The sequence below is a fragment of the Bufo gargarizans genome, chromosome 2, assembly GCF_014858855.1.
Source record: "Bufo gargarizans isolate SCDJY-AF-19 chromosome 2, ASM1485885v1, whole genome shotgun sequence".
Taxonomy (NCBI): Eukaryota; Metazoa; Chordata; class Amphibia; order Anura; family Bufonidae; genus Bufo; species Bufo gargarizans.
The window spans coordinates 533,112,518-533,134,677 of record NC_058081.1 but is presented as its reverse complement, the minus strand read 5'-3'; the positions used below and the strand labels follow the sequence as shown (position 1 = coordinate 533,134,677).

General features: G+C 46.6%; 1 protein-coding gene across 1 annotated transcript in view; it reads left to right on the top strand.

The window, feature by feature from the left end:
• Positions 1-2,613: 2,613 nt before the first annotated feature.
• The window catches only part of LOC122928554 (branched-chain-amino-acid aminotransferase, cytosolic-like), a 37,537-nt gene continuing 17,990 nt past the window's right edge, over positions 2,614-22,160 (top strand). The window contains exon 1 of the mRNA XM_044281512.1: positions 2,614-2,845. Coding sequence (XP_044137447.1) covers positions 2,813-2,845 — 33 coding nt within the window. The 5' untranslated portion in view covers positions 2,614-2,812. The remainder of the gene's footprint in view (positions 2,846-22,160) is intronic.

Genomic DNA, 22,160 nt, shown 5'->3' with positions numbered 1-22,160 from the left:
GATAAGCGGTGTCTGGTGCAGCACTGTATACATGACAGATAATCGGTGTCTGGTGCAGCACTGTATAGATGACAGATAAGCGGTGTCTGGTGCAGCACTGTATAGATGACAGATAAGCGGTGTCTGGTGCTGCACTGTATAGATGACAGATAAGTGGTGTCTGGTGCAGCACTGTATAGATGACAGATAAGCGGTGTCTGGTGCAGCACTGTATAGATGACAGATATGCAGTGTCTGGTGCAGCACTGTATAGATGACAGATAAGCGATGTCTGGTGCAGCACTGTATAGATGACAGATAAGCGGTGTCTGGTGCAGCACTGTATAGATGACAGATAAGTGGTGTCTGGTGCAGCACTGTATAGATGACAGATAAGCGGTGTCTGGTGCAGCACTGTATAGATGACAGATATGCAGTGTCTGGTGCAGCACTGTATAGATGACAGATAAGCGATGTCTGGTGCAGCACTGTATAGATGACAGATAAGCGATGTCTGGTGCAGCACTGTATAGATGACAGATAAGCGGTGTCTGGTGCAGCAGTCTATACATGACAGATAAGCGGTATCTGGTGCAGCACTCTATACATGACAGATAAGCGGTGTCTGGTGCAGCAGTCTGTAGGTGACAGATAAGCGGTGTCTGGTGCAGCAGTTTATACATGACAGATAAGCGGTGTCTTTATATTCAACCTTTATTTACCAGTGGTATAATCTCGGTATAATCTCAAGACATTTATTGCTATTTGCAACGTTTCAGGCCCAATTCGGTGCCCTTTGTCAAACTGGATGGCCGGTCTGAGTGTTTCCACGGCCATCCACCGGGGCCATACAGCACAGGGGTTATATTCCAGCACAGGGTGAGTGGGGTGTAGTGCAGCACAGGGGTTATATTACAGCACAGGGTGAGTGGGGTGTAGTGCAGCACAGGGGGTTATATTACAGCACAGGGTGAGTGGGGTGTAGTACAGCACAGGGGGTTATATTACAGCACAGGCTGAGTGGGGTGTAGTGCAGCACAGGGGTTATATTCCAGCACAGGGTGAGTGGGGTGTAGTGCAGCACAGTGGTTATATTACAGCACAGGGTGAGTGGGGTGTAGTGCAGCCCAGGGGTTATATTACAGCACAGGGTGAGTGGGGTGTAGTGCAGCACAGGGGTTATATTCCAGCACAGGGTGAGTGGGGTGTAGTGCAGCACAGGGGTTATATTCCAGCACAGGGTGAGTGGGGTGTAGTGCAGCACAGGGTTATATTCCAGCACAGGGTGAGTGGGGTGTAGTGCAGCACAGGGGTTATATTCCAGCACAGGGTGAGTGGGGTGTAGTGCAGCACAGGGGTTATATTCCAGCACAGGGTGAGTGGGGTGTAGTGCAGCACAGGGGTTATATTCCAGCACAGGGTGAGTGGGGTGTAGTGCAGCACAGGGGTTATATTCCAGCACAGGGTGAGTGGGGTGTAGTGCAGCACAGGGGTTATATTCCAGCACAGGGTGAGTGGGGTGTAGTGCAGCACAGGGGTTATATTCCAGCACAGGGTGAGTGGGGTGTAGTGCAGCACAGGGGTTATATTCCAGCACAGGGTGAGTGGGGTGTAGTGCAGCACAGGGGTTATATTCCAGCACAGGGTGAGTGGGGTGTAGTGCAGCACAGGGGTTATATTCCAGCACAGGGTGAGTGGGGTGTAGTGCAGCACAGGGGTTATATTCCAGCACAGGGTGAGTGGGGTGTAGTACAGCACAGGGGTTATATTCCAGCACAGGGTGAGTGGGGTGTAGTGCAGCCCAGGGGTTATATTACAGCACAGGGTGAGTGGGGTGTAGTGCAGCACAGGGGTTATATTCCAGCACAGGGTGAGTGGGGTGTAGTGCAGCACAGGGGTTATATTCCAGCACAGGGTGAGTGGGGTGTAGTGCAGCACAGGGGTTATATTCCAGCACAGGGTGAGTGGGGTGTAGTGCAGCACAGGGGTTATATTACAGCACAGGGTGAGTGGGGTGTAGTGCAGCACAGGGGTTATATTACAGCACAGGGTGAGTGGGGTGTAGTGCAGCACAGGGGTTATATTCCAGCACAGGGTGAGTGGGGTGTAGTGCAGCACAGGGGTTATATTCCAGCACAGGGTGAGTGGGGTGTAGTGCAGCACAGGGGTTATATTCCAGCACAGGGTGAGTGGGGTGTAGTGCAGCACAGGGGTTATATTCCAGCACAGGCTGAGTGGGGTGTAGTGCAGCACAGGGGTTATATTCCAGCACAGGGTGAGTGGGGTGTAGTGCAGCACAGGGGTTATATTCCAGCACAGGGTGAGTGGGGTGTAGTGCAGCACAGGGGTTATATTACAGCACAGGGTGAGTGGGGTGTAGTGCAGCACAGGGGTTATATTACAGCACAGGGTGAGTGGGGTGTAGTGCAGCACAGGGGTTATATTCCAGCACAGGGTGAGTGGGGTGTAGTGCAGCACAGGGGTTATATTCCAGCACAGGGTGAGTGGGGTGTAGTGCAGCACAGGGGTTATATTCCAGCACAGGGTGAGTGGGGTGTAGTGCAGCACAGGGGTTATATTCCAGCACAGGGTGAGTGGGGTGTAGTACAGCACAGGGGTTATATTCCAGCACAGGGTGAGTGGGGTGTAGTGCAGCACAGGGGTTATATTCCAGCACAGGGTGAGTGGGGTGTAGTGCAGCACTCCGTAGACATGTGTGGCTGGCTCTGGCTCCGCCCGCCTCTTTCTCTCCAGTCTCCTGGGGATCGGACAGGCGGCGGGTAGAAATCTTCCGAGCGGCAGAACACGGATCCCGCAGGCGGCACTCACGGACATGGCAGCCGGGGCAGCTCTATCCGGAGCGAAGGTGAGTGCACGGAGGGCACCGGATGCCAGGGATCCCGGGGAGGATGATCCGGTGCACAGGAAGGAGGGGGTCTGCCCGGGTGCAGTCCATACAAGTACACGGCGCCCGGTACATAGCACTCGCCACATCCGATCTGCTCTCATAGAAAATGTCACCTCCATTGCTGATTCCCTGGCTGATACCCAGAGGTGACCATGAAGCTGTAGGATTAGGTGGTGACTACACAAGAACCGCCCCTCCCCCACCACAGGTCTGGTCCCCAAGTTCACAGAAGCCTGTGTTCTGGCATTCCCAGGTCTCCATGCTGGTCATCCTATGTCCACTTTCTGTGCATTGGGTTGGTACATGGTGCTCATACAGATACAGCATAGGGGCTCATGCACACAGGCATGGTTTTTGTCTGCATCCAATTTGCATCTTTTGCAGGTTGGATGTGGATCCATTCACTTCAATGGGGCTGCAAAAGATGCCGACAGTACAGTGTGTGCTGTCTGCATCCGCCCAAAAATAGATCACATCCTATTCTGGTCCCCGTCCCCACCTGCCATTGGCTGCCCCCAACATCGGATAAGCAGCTGTGGCGGTGCGGGAAGCCAGATGAGTAGAATTAGTGTGAGGGGCATTTGTTAGTGTTGGATAACCCCTTTAAGGCTACTTTCACACTAGCGGCATGGACCTCCGGCAGGCTGTTCCCTTGGGTGAACAGCCTTTCGGATCCGTCCTGCCGCTAGTGACCGTGTGCCCCCGGACTGCGGCTCCGTCCCCATTGGCTATAATGGGTGCGGAGTTCCGGCGAGGCATAGCAGCGCACGGCGAGAGGCTGCCGGAATAAATGTCGGACATGACGTAGTTTTATTCTGGCAGCCTCTCGCCGTGTGCTGCTATGCCTCGCCTGAACTCCGCCCCCGCCCGCATTATAGCCAATGGGGACGGAGCCGCAGTCTGGGGGCACACGGTCACTAGCGGCAGGACGGATCCGACAGGCTGTTCACCCGATGGAACAGCCTGCCGGAGGTCTGTGCCGCTAGTGTGAAAGTAGCATAAGTCCACTTTTTACCCTTCCATTTTGGGGTAGGTTCACACCACGGTTTAACCGCCTGACCCTATTGACTATAATAAGATCTGGGCCTGGTTTTGGCCGGACAAACACCGCTACATGCAACAGTCCGGAAACTGCCTGGATCCCATCATGGTCAATGGGGTCCAGCAGTGAATGGCGGTATCCAGCTAGGCCGAATCCGGTTCTCTTCTGCAGGATCAGTTAAAGGGCTTATTGCAGACGACCGTTGTTTTGCATTCTGCAAAGTGTGGATCCACAAAATACGGATGACATCCGTGTGCATTCCACATTTTGCGGAATGGAAGGACTGGCCCCTAATAGAACAGTTTTATCCTTGTCCGTAATGCGAACAGTAAAAGGACATGTTCTATTTTTGTTGCGCAACGGTCATGCGTACATACGGACACGGAGTGCACACTGAGTCACTTCCTTTTTTTGCAGCCTCATTGAAGTGAATGGTACCGCATACGGGCCACAAAAATAACGGAATGAATACAGGAAAAAAAATGTTTGTGTGCGTGAGCCAAAACAGAGGTGTGAACCGACCCTTAGGGCTGAAGCACACGACTGTATGTATTTTGCAGTCTGCAAAACATGGATCCGCAAAAAAAACGGATGACATCCATGTTGCATCATTTTTTTTTTATTTTTATTTTTTGTGGATCCAGTGTAACAATGCCTGTCCTTGTCCGCAAAATGGACAAGAACAGGACATCTGATTATTTTTCTTGCGGAACGGACACATGGACACGGAATGTCATTTTTTTTATATATTTTTTTCAAGCCCCATTGAAATGAATGGTTCCGCATACGGACCTATAAAAAATGGAACGGAAAAAAAATATGTTTGTGTGCATAATAGTCCATTTTTCCAACTTTTCAAACATTCTCAGGGGAAGATATAGGGTAGGGCTTCACGGCGCAGAAAAGTCGCACAACACAAAAAATGTGAGCGTCTATTTTACAGGCAAGTTGTGTGGACGTTCGGGACTTATATGGAGTAAAAGCCACGCATGCCATGCAAATGGCAACACAAAATCCAGCATGTCTGGTTTGGGGATGCGCCTAATCTATGTCAGAAAACTGGCGTAAAGAAAGATCAATGTGCCAGGACTGCTGACAAAATTTAGGTCACAATGGCATAAAATTCCTCAGAATATGAGAGTCTTGGTGGACTGAATGCGGGCTTCTAAGAACCTGTACCCTGCCAGGTGCCAACCTAGGCCACTTTCACATCTGCGTTTAGCATTTTGGTTTGGAGATCCGGCAGAGGATCACAAAACCTTCAGTTTTTTCCCCTTCATTGTGAATGGGGATAAAACAGAACAAACCAGATCAGGATGCATTCCGTTCCAGTTTGTTCAGTTTTTTTTGACTGGAACAAACCGGATCTGGAATGAAAATGAATGTAAGTCAGTGGTGCCGGCTAAAAAAAAAATTCGCTATAGAAAAAAACAGATCTGGCACGCTTTGAATTAGGCCTCATGCACACGGCCATTGCCCAGCTGTGGAGGTGTTGCTGCCCACAAACAGCGGGTCCCATTCACTTGAATTCTAATTTTAAGTTTCATTACTGAAATAAATTCTAATTTTTCGAGTTTCACCTGTAGTCGGCTGACAGTGGATTAATGCGTTCACACAATGGTGTATAGTAGAACTGGCTTAGTTTCCCAAAGCAACCAATCAGATTCCACCTTTCATTTTTCTTACCTCTTTTGGAAAATGAAAGGAGGAATCTGATTGGTTGCTATGGGCAACTAAGCCAGTTCTACTTTACACCAGTTTGATCAATTCTCCCCCAGTTTGTTCCAGAAAATCCGTTCACTGCTTTTGAACAAAGTTATTTCTGCAAGCCCCATACCAATGAATGGAAGATCTGCTATGTGTGAATATACACGGATTTCCTGTAAGCACAGCCTTATTATACAGGTGACTTACATCGGGCAAGATTTATCAAAACTGGTGTAAAGGAAAACTGGTTGCTATGGGCAACTAAACCAATCAGATTCCACCTTACATTTTCCAGAGCGGCTCTGTAAGGTGGAATCTGATTGGTTGCTATGGGTTTTCTGTTACACCGGTTTGGCTAAATCTCCCCCATTGAGTTGTCACTTCTCCTGTAAGGACATCTCTGATGGGACATTCCAGTGTGTTCTCGTGACTGCTCTGCCTATGGTTGTCATAGGTCGCTGGCTGTAAAACTGAACACTGCTTTCGAGGACTTCCTGAAGGTCACCCTTTAGCTGAGGCATACCACCGGGAGCTGCTATATATATGGTACATGTGATACAAGCAGTAATTACTACCCATTTTCTGACTCATCCTGCTGCATACACATGAGCCCGCTGGTAGCTGGGGTTGTTCCTTCTGTGTGGTATGGCTCTAGCTGAATTATAATAAACTGCCTAATTACATATTAAATAACTGTTGGCTGAATTCCTGTTTGGCTGCAAGCTATGACTCCGCTTTCAGTAGAGACAGGTGAATTAAAGGGGTTCTGCACTTTGTTTTAACTGATGATCTATCCTCTGGATAGATCATCAGCTTCTGATCGGTGGGGGTCCGACACCTGGGACCCCCGCTGATCAGCTGTTTGAGAAGGCAGCGGCACTCCAGGAGTGTTGCGGCCTTCTCACTGTTTACCGCTTGCCTAGTGACGTCAAAACTAGTATCACTGGCCTGGGCAGGGCTAAGCTCCATTCAAGTGAACAGAGCTTAACTGCGCCCAGGCCAGTGATACTAGTCGTGACGTCAGTGGGCCGGCTGCTGCCTTCTCAAAAAGCTGATCAGCGGGGGTCCCAGGTGTCGGACCCCCACCGATCAGAAGCTGATGATCTATCCAGAGTATAGACCAGGCATGTCCAAACTGCGGCCCTCCAGCTGTTGCAAAACTACAACTCCCAGCATGCTCTAATAGCTGTAAGATATCCAGGCATGCTAGGAGTTGTAGTTTTGGAACAGCTGGAGGGCCGCAGTTTGGACATGCCTGGTATAGATCATCAGTTAAAACAAAGTGCAGAACCCCTTTAAGCCTTAGGCCTCACACACGAACATTGTTTTGGTCCGCATCCGAGCCGCAGTTTTTGCGGCTTGGATGCAGACTCATTCACTCCAGTGGGGCTGGAAAAGATGTGGACAGCATTCCGTGTGCTGTCCGCATCCGTTGCTCCGTTCCATGGTCCGCAAAAAAAAAAAATATAACCTGTCCTATTCTTGTCCGTTTTTGCGGACTAGAATAGGCAGTTATATTAGTGGCAAATTGCGGAACACACACAGACGCCATCCGTGTTTTGCGGATCCGCAATTTGCTGAACGCAAAACACACAACGGTCGTGTGCATGAATCCTCCTTATTCACACAGTCAGTGTTTGATCAGTGATTGTGAGCCAGAAGCAGAACCTACACAGAGATAAGGTATAAGGGAAAGATTACTGACTGTGGGTCAGTGAAATAAAAAAAATAAATCAGAGGCATACACTACGTTGGTCCGTGATGTGGATCAAATGCACTCATTGAAGTCTATAGGTTCGTGAAAAATCACTACCACAAAACGGATGGTGAAAGGAAGAAACATCCCTCGGCGCAAAGAACCAACCAGGTGCAGATATCCAGCTTGTTTGGTAAGTTTCTTATGCAACATTATTCACCTGAAGAAGGGGAAGTGGTCCCCCGAAACGCGTAGTGATTTTGCAATAAACATTTTGAAGATTCTTCATCTGCACCTGGTTGGTTCTTTGCGCCGAGGGATGTTTCTTCCTTTCACCATGTATTAATTCTCCGTGAGGGCCCAGGCACGCTCATCTGAGGAGACCTGCATCCGTGGCTGCATACCAACCTCTCTCTTGGGGATTGATTATACCACCAATGAAGGTACCTCTCTCATTCATTCATATACAAGAGGCGGGAGCTGGCTGCAGATTCACATTGCCGGCTCCCGACCTCCATGACAAGTAGCTGCGATCTGCGGTAGTTAACCCTTCAGGTGCCGCGGATCGCAGCTAACGCTCATGGAGGTCAGGAGCCGTCTATGTGATTCTGAAGCCAGCTCCCGCCTCCTGTATATGAATGAATGAGAGAGGTATCTTCATTGGTGGCGCAGTGCACCCCCTCCCAACCCCAGTATTAATCATTGGTGGCAGTGGCCACAGGGTCCCCTCTTCCCTCCTCCTCAGTGGAAGTTCTGATCGGAGCCCAGCAGTGGAAGCCTGGGGCTCCGATCGGTTACCATGGCAGCCAGGACGCTATTATAGCCCTGGCTGCCATGGTAAGCTCCATGCTGCTGTGTGCACAAAGCACAGAGCTGCAGGGAGAGTGTGAAGTCCTATTCACCCTGATAGAGATCTATCAGGGTGAATAGGACAAGGGTTCTAGTCCCTAAGGGGGCTAATAGTGTACCAAAAAACCCCCCCACCAAAATATTAATTTTAAATGAAAAAGAAAGATTTACAATAAACATATTCATTTTCAGCAGATTTGTGTAGGACATTTTTGAAAAAAAAAAAAAGAAAATTCACAGAATATCGGTATAAATTATCGGTATCGGTCCTAAAAAATCTATATCGGTCGATCCCTAGTAGGAGATGCTCTGGAAATTAAAGTAGCACTCCCACAAAAAATATTATTCCCTGACCTGCTAGAAAGGTACATGATGTAATCTTCTCCCCTGACTGTATTTGGGAGTTATAACCTCCCATCTGATCCTCAGCTGTGTCATGTGACCAACACTCTGATCTCCAGCTGACAGGAAGTCAGTTACTTCTCTGCTCATTCCTATGAGACTGACATTGAGGCTCCGATAGGAATACATAGAGAAGCTGACTTTCTGTCCACACATTAGAAGCTGTGCTAGTTGGAAAGTCAGAGTGTTGGTCACATGACACAGCTCTGGATTAGAAGGGAGGGGATAATTCTCAAATGCAGTCACTGTTAAGATTACATTCACTACAGATTATATATATATATATATATATATATATATATATATATAATTTCTTATGCGAGTGCTACTTTAATTTTTAGCGTGCTGAGCAGTGTCCGTGAAATACAGATGACACACAAACCAAACACTTATCCTTCACAGATATCAAACAGACACAGAAATGTGAACGAGGCCTGTCAATGTGAAAGTGGCCTTAGCCATTGCCAGTCATCTCTGGAGGAGACTTATCTCCCTGAGAACAAAAGGAATGGACATGTTGAAATCCAACTTGTTCAACCCTTGTCTGTCTGGACATCGGCTGTCTGGGGATAGACCCCACAAACACCAGATGGTCTGCTGTGTAAATCAATGAGGCCAGCCTGAAGGGGTTATAACAAGTTATCCCTTATCCACAGGGGATAACAGATTGGCGGAGCTCCCACCACTTGGACCTCCACCAATCACTAGAATGGAGGCAATGTACACTGTGTGGAGTCCCCCTGAAATGGACGGAGTAGCTGGTTGGAAATGCACCACCGCTCCATTCTTTTCTGTGGGAGTGCCGTAGATAGACACGCGCTGTACTCAGCTATCTCCAACGCTCCCACAGAGTATAGGGCCCCTATTCTAGGTGGGGGTCCCAGTGGTAGGACCCTCACTGATCTGATAGTTATCCCATATCCTTTAGGGGATAACTTGTTATAACCGGAATTCCCCTTTAACCACCTAACTGTTTTGCCCGAGTCCAGCTCGGGCAGTGGGAAAAGCAGTTAACTGTTCTGCCTCAGCTGGGCTCGGGCAGTCAGTGGAGGGGGAAGGGCTGCTTTAGCTGCTGCCATCTTCTAAATAGTAGCAGCTAGAAACATGCGACTGGTCTTGTTTGAAAGGGATATCACTGTTAGAAATCGAGTCTGGAATAATCGTGGGTCAAACCTGCTTATACTTTTATTTTCAGCTGCATTAACTGCATCCCGATTTCTATCAGTGATATCTTCCCATGTACTGAAGATATTGCTGTTATTCTGGTATTGTCATTCTGGAAAACTTGGAATGTCAGCTTTCAAATAAACCAGAGATATGGGCAGTTAAAGCTTTTCCACTTTTAATGTGACCTATAAACTCAATTAAAGAACCAACTGAAATATTTTAGGTGAAGGAAAGACACCCTCTTATAACTGGGGATGTAGCTGTGTTCAGAATTAAGCAATCACATTCAAAATCATGTTAAATTGGAGTCAGCATACACCTGCCATCATTTAAAGTGCATCTGATTAACCCCAAATAAAGTTCAGCTGCTCTAGTTGGTCTTTCCTGAAATGTTCTTAGTCACATCCCACAGCAAAAGCCATGGTCCACAGAGAGCTTCCAAAGCATCAGAGGGATCTCATTGTTAAAAGGCATCAGTCAGGAGAAGGGTACAAAATAATTTCCAAGGCATTAGATATACCATGGAACACAGTGAAGACAGTCATCATCAAGTGGAGAAAATATGGCACAACAGTGACATTACCAAGAACTGGACGTCCCTCCAAAATTGATTAAAAGACGAGAAGAAAACTGGTCTGGGAGGCTACCAAGAGGCCTACAGCAACATTAAAGGGAACCTGTCACCGGGATTTTGTGTATAGAGCTCAGGACATGGGCTGCTAGATGGCCGCTAGCACATCCGCAATACCCAGTCCCCATAGCTCTGTGTGCTTTTATTGTGTAAAAAAAAAACGATTTGATACATATGCAAATTAACCTGAGAAGTCCTGTCACTGAGATGAGTCAGAGACAGGACTTATCTCAGGTTAGTTTGCATATGGATCAAATCGGTTTTTTTACATAATAAAGGCACACAGAGCTATGGGGACTGGGTATTGCGGATGTGCTAGCGGCCATCTAGCAACCCATGTCCTCAGCTCTATACACAAAATCCCGGTGACAGGTTCCCTTTAAAGGAGCTACAGGAATATCTGGCAAGTACTGGCTGTGTGGTACATGTGACAACAATCTCCCGTATTCTTCATATGTCTAGGGTATGGGGTAGAGTGGCAAGACGAAAGCCTTTTCTTATGAAGAAAAACATCCAAGCCGGGCTACATTTTGCAAAAACACATCTGAAGTCTCCCAAAAGCATGTGGGAAAAGGTGTTATGGTCTGATGAAACCAAGGTTGAACTTTTTGGCCATAATTCCAAAAGATATGTTTGGCTCCAAAACAACACTGCACATCACCAAAAGAACACCATACCCACAGTAAAGCATGGTGGTGGCAGCATCATGCCAAGGGGCTGTTTTTCTTCAGCTGGAACTGGGGCCTTAGTTAAAGGGGTCGTCCAAGTTATATTTATTGATGACCTATCCTCAGGATAGGTAATCAATATCAGATCGGCGGGGGTCAGACACCCAGCACTCCCTCCAATCAGCTGTTTGAAGAGGAGACTGGCACGGTGTCAGCGATGCCTCCTCTTCACTGTTTACCTTCTAGCCGTTGCATCTGCAGTGGTGAGCAGGTGTAATTACACCCAAGCCGTCCCATTCATTTCAATAGGAAGGCTTGGGTGTATCTACACCTGCTCACCACTGCAGATGCAACGGCTAGAAGGTAAACAGTGAAGAGGAGGCAGCGCTGACACCGTGCGAGTCTCCTCTTCAAACAGCTGATCGGAGGGGGTGCTGGGTGTCGGATATAACTTGGACAACCCCTTTAAGCTAGAGGGAATTATGAACAGTTCCAAATACCAGTCAATATTGGCACAAAACCTTCAGGCTTCTGCTAGAAAGCTGAACATGAAGAGGAACTTCATCTTTCAGCGTGACAACGACCCAAAGCATACATCCAAATAAACAAAGGAATGGCTTCACCAGAAGAAGATAACAGTTTTGGAATGGCCCAGCCAGAGCCCAGACCTGAATCCGATCTGTGGGGTGATCTGAAGAGGGTTGTGCACAGGAGATGCCCTCGCAATCTGACTGATTTGGAGTGGTTTTGAAAAGAAGAGTGGGCAAATCTTGCAAAGTCAAAATGTGCCATGCTGATAGACTCGTACCCAAAAAGACTGAGTGCTGTAATAAAATCAAAAGATGATTCAACAAAGTATTAGTTTTAAGGGTGTGCACACTTATGCAATCATATTATTTTATTTTTATATGTTTTCTTCCCTCTTCCTAAAAGATTTCAGTTTGTTTTTCAATTGAGTTGTACAGTTTAAAGGTCACATTAAAGGTGGAAAAAGTTTTATCTTTGTCCCCTTTTTTTTACAGAAACCTGACAAGTTTATAGACTTTTTATATCCACTGTACATCACTCTGATTCTGCAGTTTACAGAAATACCCCATCTGTGGTGGTAAACTGCTCTATGGGCACTTGGTAGTGGTCAGAAGGAAAGGAGTGTCATATGGATTTTGGAGGCAGATTTTGCTAGAATGGTTTTTAGGCACCATTTTGTATTTGAAGAGACCCTGACGTACCCCTACAGTAGAAACCCTAAAAAAGTGACCATTTTGGAAACTACACCCCTTAAAGAATATATTAAAGGGGTACTGAGCACTTTGACCCCCTAAGCGGTTTACAGAATTTGGAAACACTTGGCTGTGAAAATGAAAAGTTTCATTTCTTCCAATAAAATGTTGCTTTAGCCCTAAATTTTTCATTTTCACAAGGGGTAAAAGGAGAAAAAGCACCCCATAATTTGTTACCCATTTTCCCCAGAATACGTCAACACCCCATGTGTAGTGGTAAACTGCTGTGGGGACACATGGCAGGACTCTGCTTTTGAAGCAGATTTTGATGGATTGGTTTACGGGTGCCATTGGTTTTTATTTTTTGAGTGATTGTCTTATGTGGGAGTTCATTTTTTGCAGGATGAGGTGAAGTTTTCATTGGTATCATTTCGGAGTACATAAGACTTTTTGATCACTTGGTATTACACTTTTTGTAAGGAAAGGTGAAAGAAAATGGCTGTTTTGGCATAGTTTTTACGGCGTTCACCTGACTGGGTGGATCATGTGATATTTTTATAGAGCAGGTTGATATGGACACAGCGATACCTAATATGCCTAAAGAAGGCATCAGGCTGCCGTCCCAGTTATCAGGTCAGAGCATTGCGGGCCACCAATGGCAGCTCCCTCCACAGACATTGCGCGTGCCATGGTCAGCGCTGACCGCGGCACATATGCGCCGGCATCAGTGTTTTCAGGAAGCACAGTGTGCTTGAGGTAGTCTGAGACGCAGCATGGCCATCTTGGATAGCATGTGTAAAACTAGAAAATAAAGAGAAAAAAAATGGGCAAAACCACCCATCCCTACATTCTTGGTAGTCATGTGCTGGTAGTTGATGTCCACTGGCATAAGCGGTAACATAATCGTCACAGTAATATCGGACCACTCAGACACTGAATTCATGCAACGGGTCTGATCTGCTGTGCACTCAGGGCAGTCCCTGAGTACGGTATGGCCCACAAGCTAGACTTGTGGGGGCCTGGGAGGGTTTCTCGCCCCTGCACACCTGCTTAATCACTGTGTCCTTAAAGGGTGTACAGGATAGGATATTAGATCAGTGGGGGTCCTATCACTGGAACTCGCACCGATCATGAGAACAGGGGCCCTGTACCCCCTGCAACCCCCTTGAAGTGAACAGAACGACCGCTCGCACATACGTGTGATCGCTTCATTAATTTCTATGGGAGTTCCGTAAATGGCCTAGTACAGTGCTCCACTATATCCAGCATTCCCATAGAAATGAATGGAGCTGCCGTGCGACTGGCCGCTCCGTTCATTTCAGGCTGGCTGAAGGAGTACGGGACGGTAAGACCCTCACTATTCTCAGGCCTCTTGCACACGAACGTATTCATTCCGTTCCGTGCATTGGGACCGCCATCCGTCTGTTCCGCAAAAAGAGCAAGTTCTATTTTTTATTTTGCGGAGCGGAACCACACGGAAGCACTCCGTAGTGCTTCTGTGGGGTTCTGTTCCCGGGTTCCATTCTGCACCGCATCTCCGGATTTGCGTACCCATTCTAGTGAATGGGTCCTCATCCGTGATGCGGAATGCACACGGCTGATGCTCCGTGTATTGCGGAACCTCTGTATGCGGCCTGCAATATGGCCACGGAACGCATACGTTTGTGGGAAAGAGGGCTTATAGTTTTCTCCTATCCTGTGGCTAGGGATAACTAGCTGTTGCTGCATTACCTTTGCATTGATGTAGGTAATTTTTTTTATTTTTTTGTTTACACTCGTGTACTCACTTTTTTCCCCCAATTATAAAGGTTCCACAGCGTTATGAAAATAGCCTTGGCTCGAGCTGATTTCTGTTACATGCTTCTAAGGAAGCCTTGCATTGCCATTTCTGCAGATCCAGATTGCTGTCTTCAGAGGCTTCATTTTCTGTTTCTGCAGAAAAAATAAATAAAAAAAACATGAGAGAACCCCTGGAAGTGATTTCTGTGTCCCAGCTTCCCTTATATTTTTAATTATTTTTTTATTGCCATGGTTAAACATAAACAATATATCTGTGGTGACGTCACCCTGTTGACATCAGATTCTTGCGGTCATATGATAATATCTATGCGGGTATAGCATCAGAGCCTCTAGACGAGGAGGTCATGTGATTGACTGGAGATTACGAGTGCCGATGGATGATAATCCATCCAGTGGCGCTCATTTGCGCTGGTCTTATTACACAGGCCTGTCATTTTAGGGGAGCAGCAAGGGGCCTGCAGGGGGTACGGGGCCCCCAGTTCTCCTGATCAGTGGGGCCCCAGCGGTAGGACCACCACCGATCTGATAGTTATCCCCAATCCTGTGGATAGGGGATAACTTGTACCTACCGGAATACCCCTTTAAGTCCTTCCTTTTTCCCTTTAAGTTTTATATGTACGGTATAATGCCTCATTCGTTGTCAGCGTTTGGTCAGTCATTTCCATCAGTGATTGAGAGCCAAAACCAGGTGTGTCTCTAAAGACAGAACAGGTGCAGATCTTTCCCTTAGGGCTCATGCCCACGAACGTATTTTCTTTCCGCTTCCGTTCTGGTTTTTTTGCGGACCGTATGCGGAACCATTCACTTCAATGGGGATGTAGAAAATACAGAAGTTACTCCGCGTGCATTCCGTTTCCGCTTGTCCGCATGGCCGTTCCGCAAAAAAGTAGTGCATGTCCTATTATTGTCCGCCAATCACGGTCCGAGGCCTCATTTAAGTCCATGGGTCCGCATTTATCATCCGTATTTTGCGGATCCATACTGTAGAAATGCTGTGCCCAGCCCATATTGCTCATGTGTTTGGTGATTTAATAAGTTACAGTTTCTGTATACGATCCGCAAAAAACTGATCAAATACAGAAACCATACGGATATGTTTTGTTCAATAACGGAACGGAAGAGGCCTTAAATCAGAAAAAAAAAACTCCCATACGGAACAATGGATCAGTGAAAAACGGACCGCAAAACAACAACGGTCGTGTGCATGAGGCCTTATACCTTATGTCTTTGGAGGCTCCAGTCCTGGTTTTGGCTCACAATTACTGATGGAGATCACTGACATGTGACTGAGTCTTCATACAGTACAGATGACCATGCACGTGTGCAGCTATCTTCATTGAAGTTTATGGGAGCACTGAAACTTATGGCTAATTCAGCAATTCACATAATCTACAAGTGCAGAGCGCCCTCTTGTGGTGTTAACTGCATATGTAATTACAGAGCTGAACACTAGAGGGAAGCATTGTTACCAACCAGTGTTCCTCTAGTCCAGGGATCGGCAAACTGCGGCACTCCAGCTGTTGTAAAACTACAACGCCCAGTCTGCCTACAGCAGGGCATGATGGGATTTGTAGTGTTACAACAGCTGGAGGCGCAGTTTGCCCATCACTGCTCTAGTCTAACTACACTCAGGTCTTGTTCACATTGACATACAATACTTCCTATCTGTATTTGCAAGGTCCTGAATAAATAATGTCATCAAATTGGTAAAATCTTTATTTTTTTATTTTTATTTTTTTTTTTTATACACAGTCTACATTTCTAGATCACCATTCTTTATCATGTTGCCTTAAACCAAACCTATATTCTCCCATAGAAGTTATGGAAGTGTGTTCTATCAATATATCACTGCAAAACTGAGTTCCAACCACGGTGTATGAACATGATGGACCTGCAAGGTTCCTTGCTGGATTTCCCTGTAATCCTCAGTGACGGCTGTGCCGTCTTTCTTTCTCTCCAGGCCTCCCCTGTTCGGCTGCCATGAGTGCTGGTAATGTCGATGCCCAATAGCAGTGAATTGTCAATGGCTGAGGTGGCATTCATTGATGTTGGGGAACGCCCAACTGAAAGTTCACCGCTATCAAGTGCTGAAGCTAATGGGACGGATAGTGGCCGAACAGCACATACGTCAGTGACGATGGGTATGGTATGCAGCTAGTTGCACTGTTGTGAGAACGTGCCCAGTCCCCTTTAAGGCTAACTGCTGACATTGTAGGTTAGGCTACTTTCACAATTGCGTTGTTATTTCCGGTTATTGACATCCGGCAGAGGATCTCAATACCGGAATTAAACGGATCCGTTTGGATTTTGCACATCAGGATGCATCCATTCCGTTAAGATGTGGTTGTGTGAAATCAAAAAGGGAAAAAAAACGGATCTGTCACCATTGACTAAGGCCTCATGCACACGACCGTTGTGTGTGTCCGTTGTTCCGTTTTCCGTGATTTTCTGCGGACCCATTGACTTTCAATGGGTCCGTTGAAAACTCGGAAAATGCAACGTTTGTCGTCCGTGATCCGTGTTTCCTGTCCGTCAAAAAAATAGGACCTGTCCTATTTTTTTTGACGGACAACGGTTCGCGGACCCATTCAAGTCAAAGGGTCCGTGAAAAAACACGGAGGCACACAAGATTGTCACCCGGGTCCGTAGGCTATTTTCGCACAGATGGATCCGCAGATCCGTCTGCATAACAGCTTTTCAGATCTGAGTTTTCACATCGACACAGAGGCGTTCCCATAGTGATGGGGACGCTTCAAGTTAAAATATACCCTGACTTTACATTGAAAGTCAATGGGGGACGGATCCGTTTGCAATTGCACTATATTGTGTCAACGTCAAACGGATCCGTTCCCATTGACTTGCATTCTATGTCAGGACGGATCCGTGTGGCTCCGCGCGGCCAGGCAGACACCAAAACAACTTTTTTTTTTTTTTTAAACTTTAATAAAAAATGGACACGGAACAACGGAACCCCGTTTTGCGGACAGTGAAAAAATACTGTTGTGTGCATGAGGCCTTACATTGCTTTCAGTGACGGATGCGTTTTTTTCATTTTTATGACCGTAGCTTGCAGCAGTTTTGTGTCCGGTCACAAAACGGAATGCTGACGGAACGGAAGACATCCTGATTCGTCCTGAACGTATCTCTTTCCATTTAGAATGCGTGAGGACTAAATGGAAACTTTTTTTTTTCCCGGTACTGAACTCCTATGACAAGTCTCAAAACCGGTAAAACGACGACGCAAGTGTGACAGGCTTACACAGATTTTCTGTTTTCTGGGGAAAAAAATGCAGCGTGATGCAGTACCAGCAAAGTGTATAAGATTAGACAAGTCGCATGTACACTGCTTTTTACTTCTATGCAGTAATTGACCTGCCGTGCGGATTTTGATATCTGCAGCTTGTCAATTCTTTGTGCGATTTTTAGTGCGGCTTTCACCCTTTTCAGTGGGAGGGTGAGACCTGTGGCAAAGCATTTACAGATTTGGTGTGGAAATGCACAGTTATCTGCACGGAAATTCATGCTGAATTTCTGTAAGTCTACACGCACCCATGTGCAGGTAGCCTAAGGCCTCATGCACACGACCGCTGTGTGTTTTGTGGTCCGCAAACCGCGGATCAGCAAAATACGAATTGCGTCCGTGCGGAACGGCACGGACAGCAATTAATATAACTGCCTATTCTTGTCCGCAAAACGTAGACAAGAATAGGACAGGTTATATTTTTTTTGCGGACCACGGAACAGAGCAACGGATGCGGACAGCACACGGAGTGCTGTTTGCATCTTTTGCTGCCCCACCATTGAAGTGAATGGTGCCGCCAAAACTGCAGCTCGGATGCGGACCAAAACCGCCGTGTGCATGAGGCCGAAGGCTTGGTTTACATCACAGTTTCGTTTTTCGTTCTAACAGGAACAACAGAAGATGGGCATAACATGGGGGGGGGGGGGGGGGTCCTGACCAGAGTGAATTTCAGGTTCTGGTGCACCGACCGTGGAATATGCAGCACATTTCTTAAGAGTATCCTTTTGTCCACCGTCTGCCTACGTCAGTATACTGCAGAAAACCAGCATGGAATAGTGTAGTAGACTGCGCTATTCCATCCTGCAGTGTCCTATAGACAAAAGTAGACCTGTAATGGAGGCCATAATAGCCTGGGGGTGACGGATGTGTCTGTATGGCACCCGTCACTGGCCAAACCCTTCTGAGAGCTCCAGTGACGTCACTTCCCATAAAGGAACTCCTGAGGCAGGCAGACTGCAGAGGAGAAGGCAACCCTGGGGCCCGAACACTGGGAAGAAGAACTGATCAGTTATATCCCCATGCATTCTGAATGAAGAGCAATCCATTCAGGATGACTGATCAGGCAAAAGATAAAACCGCAGCATGCTACGGTTTTATCTTCAGCCCAAAAAACTGAACTATGGTTATACCTGTTGCTTGTACAACTTTTTCTACCACACATTTTCCTTCCGCTCAACGTTCCATTAATATGCTTGGATACATCACTCTGTGAACAGTCAGCTTCTTTAGCAATGACCTGTTGTGGCTTACCATCCGTGTAAAGGGTGTCAATGACTGTCTTCTGGACAACTGTCAAGTCAGCAGTCTTGCCCCTTATTGTGTAGCCTCCTGAACCAGACTGAGGGACCATTTAAAGGCTTAGGAAACCTTTGCAGGTGTTTTGTGTTCATTAGAGTGTGACACCATGTGGTAGATTTAATCAAAACTGATGTAGAGCAGAACTGGCTTAGTTGCCTATTGCAGCGAATCAGATTCCACCTGTCATTTTTCAGAGCTCCTTTAGAAAATGAAAGGTGGATTCTGATTGGTTGCTATGGATAACTATGCCATTTTTTCCTCTGCACCATTTTGATAAATCTCCCCCCATGAGTCTACAATATTGAACTTTTTCACAATCTTCAAATTTTCTGAGATTCTGACTTTTGGGTTTTCATTAGCTGTAAGCCATAATCCTCAACATTAAAATAAATAAATGCTTGAAATAGAGCACTCTGTGTGTTATTAATCTATAGAATATATGAGTTTCACTTTTTGAAATGAATTGCTGAAATAGATTAAGGCTAGGTCTACACGACGACATTTGTCGCGCGACAATTTTTATAATGGCAGTCTATGGTGTCGCACTGCAACATGCGACATGCTGCGACGCTACAGTCGTAGAAAAATCCATCTCAAATGGATTTTCTGCGACTGTTGCATCACAGTCGCAGCATGTTGCATGTTGCAGTGCGACACCATAGACTGCCATTATAAAAATTGTCGCGCGACATTAGTGCAACAAAATGTCGTGCGACAAATGTCGTCGTGTAGACCTAGCCTAACTCTTTGGCGATATTCTAATTTATTGAGATGCACCTGTACACATTCCCAGGGTTGCGGTAGGAGGATAGAGGAGATATAAATCCTCATGTCCTTTCTCACTGTATTTCCGAAGGTGGTGTCTCAGAGCGTGAACACACTTCGTCTGCTGCAGATGGTGGTAGGGCAGACTGAGTGAGGGCACCAGACCAACTGCTGTGAAGTGTGGAAGATAAGGACCGAGGTCGAGCTGGTCATCTTCCATGAGGGAGAAGCTTGGAATGCCCAGGACTGGTAAAGAGGGGGAGGGGATGTATGAGCCACGTATCGATCAATACGTTACAGCCTTCTGTTAGAGGCACACGTCAGGTGTCCTCCTGGCTTCAAAAACTGCAGCAAGAAACCTGCATGTGTGACCATACCCTAAAGACGTTTTTACTATGTGTATATTCTGTATATTGTGACACCAGTGCGGGATTGGTTGTGGAGGATAAGTATTTTTCTCCAAGATTCCTTTCCTGTTAGGACAAGTATGAAGTAGCAGGCGAGAGACTCTTTGGCTCCTTTCACATGAGCGAGTATTCCGCGTGGGTGCAATGCGTGATGCGAACGCATTGCGCCGGCACTGAATCCGGACCCATTCATTTCAATGGGTCTGAGTACATGAGCATTGTTTTTTTTCACGCATCACTTGTGCGTTGCGTGAAAATGCGGATGCAATGTGTTTTTCATGGATGGTTGCTAAGAGATGTTGTTTGTATACCTTCCGTTTTTTTATCACGCGTGTGCAAAACGCATTAAATCGCATTGCACCCACACGATAAAAACTGAACAACAGAACGCGATCGCATACAAAACGGAATGACCTTGCTTGCGAAATCACGCATTTTTCACTAAACTCATCCGGACCTAATCCTCTGCAAGGGGCCTTACCTGTGAGGTACTTAATGCAGGGGATGGATATTTAAAGGGGTTATTCCAAAATTGATGAAAAATAAATAAATAAATCAGACATCATGTAGTACATGACAATCTCTTTTTAATAAAGCTAGACCCAGCCCTGTACCTCACCAGAGCTCCCCCTTTCATTGCTCCAGTTCCTCTGCTAGATTTATTTCAGGCTGTGTTCTTTTTAAGGGGCATGTACTTTCTGCTGCAGCTCTTTCCCTGTATCTGCTAAAGAAGATATGGCTGGTGGCAGTGGAAGATAGGCCCCATTCATACAACTGTATTGCGGATCGGATGCGGACCTATTCATTTGAATAGGGCTGCAAAAAAATGTGGACAACACAATGTCTGCATCCGTGTGTCTGTTCTGCAGTCCCGCAAATAGATAGAACATGTCTTATTCTTGTCTGTTTTGCAGAATAGGCATTGTTACAATGGGCCTCCCCAAACAAACTGATGCAACATGGACGTCAAACGGACGTTATCCGTATTTTTTGCAGATCCGCAAAAACATACAGTCGTGTCAATGCACCCTTAGGTCTCATGCAAATCCGCAAAACACAGATGCCGACCATGTGCGCTACATAATTTATGGAACAACCCATGATAGAAATGCCTATTCTTGTCTGCAAAATGGACAATAGGTCATGTTTTATATATTTTTTTTTTTGCGGGGCCACATAACGAAGCAATGAAGTGAAATGGGTCCACATCCAAGCTGCAAAAAATGCAGACCCAAACAATGGTTGTGAGACTGAAGCAAAAAAATATGGAGTGTCTCCGTGTGCATTCCGTTTCAGTATTTCCGTACCGTGTAAAGATAGAACATGGCCTATTCTTGTCCGCAAATCACGGTGCTTGGCTCCATTCAAGTCAATGGGTCCACAAAAAAAACAGAACACATACTAAAATGCATCCGTATGTCTTCCGTATCCGTTCCGTTTTTGCTGAACCATCTATTGAAAATGTTATGCCCAGCCCAATTATTTCTATGTAATTACTGTATATGGCATACAGAAAAACGGAACGGAAAACCAAAAAGGAAACTGAAACAAAAAATGGAACAACGGATCCGTAAAAAAATGGACCGCAAAACACGGAAAAAGCCATACTGTCGTGTGCATGAGCCCTTAGTGATAGGATTTGTATAGTATGTATATTTCCGATTTATTGGATCAGCACTGGTGCACTGTGGACGCCCAGTGACACAATTAGACAATGTGGAGAGCCTGTCGCCTGCTCAGCAAACAGGACTGTGAACAGAGCCATCTGTTTTCCAAGGTCGCAGCGCCGATCACAGGTTGTCAGCCTTCCATCCAGTCTCTTATCTGCCTTTGTTTGGAAACAGGAACAGATTCACACACTGAACCAGCGAGCAGAACACATGTATTTAGTAGTTGATCTTAAAGGGGTTCTCTGTGAATTGGATATTGATGACCTATCAGGATAGGTCGGGGTCCAACTCCCGGGACCCCCACCAATTAGCGCTCAGTAAACGCTTAGGCCTTCTCCTAGGCCAGTGACCTCTTCTTCATCGATTTACATGGCCTAGGCGCAGCTCTGTCCTATTCAAGTGACTGGGGCTGAGCTGCAATACCAAGCACAGCCGCTATAGAATGGATGGCGCTGTGCTTGCTGAGCTGTGAGGAGGCCGCAGTGAGGAGCGCCACAGCTGATTGGCGGGGGTGCCAGGAGTCGGACCCCCGCTGATCTAATATTGAACTATTCTGAGGATAGGCCATTAATATCAAATTCCTGGATAACCCCTTTAAGTTGAAGCTCCAGGTTTGGCCAAACACCAGCAAGTTTAGCGGAGCAAAGAA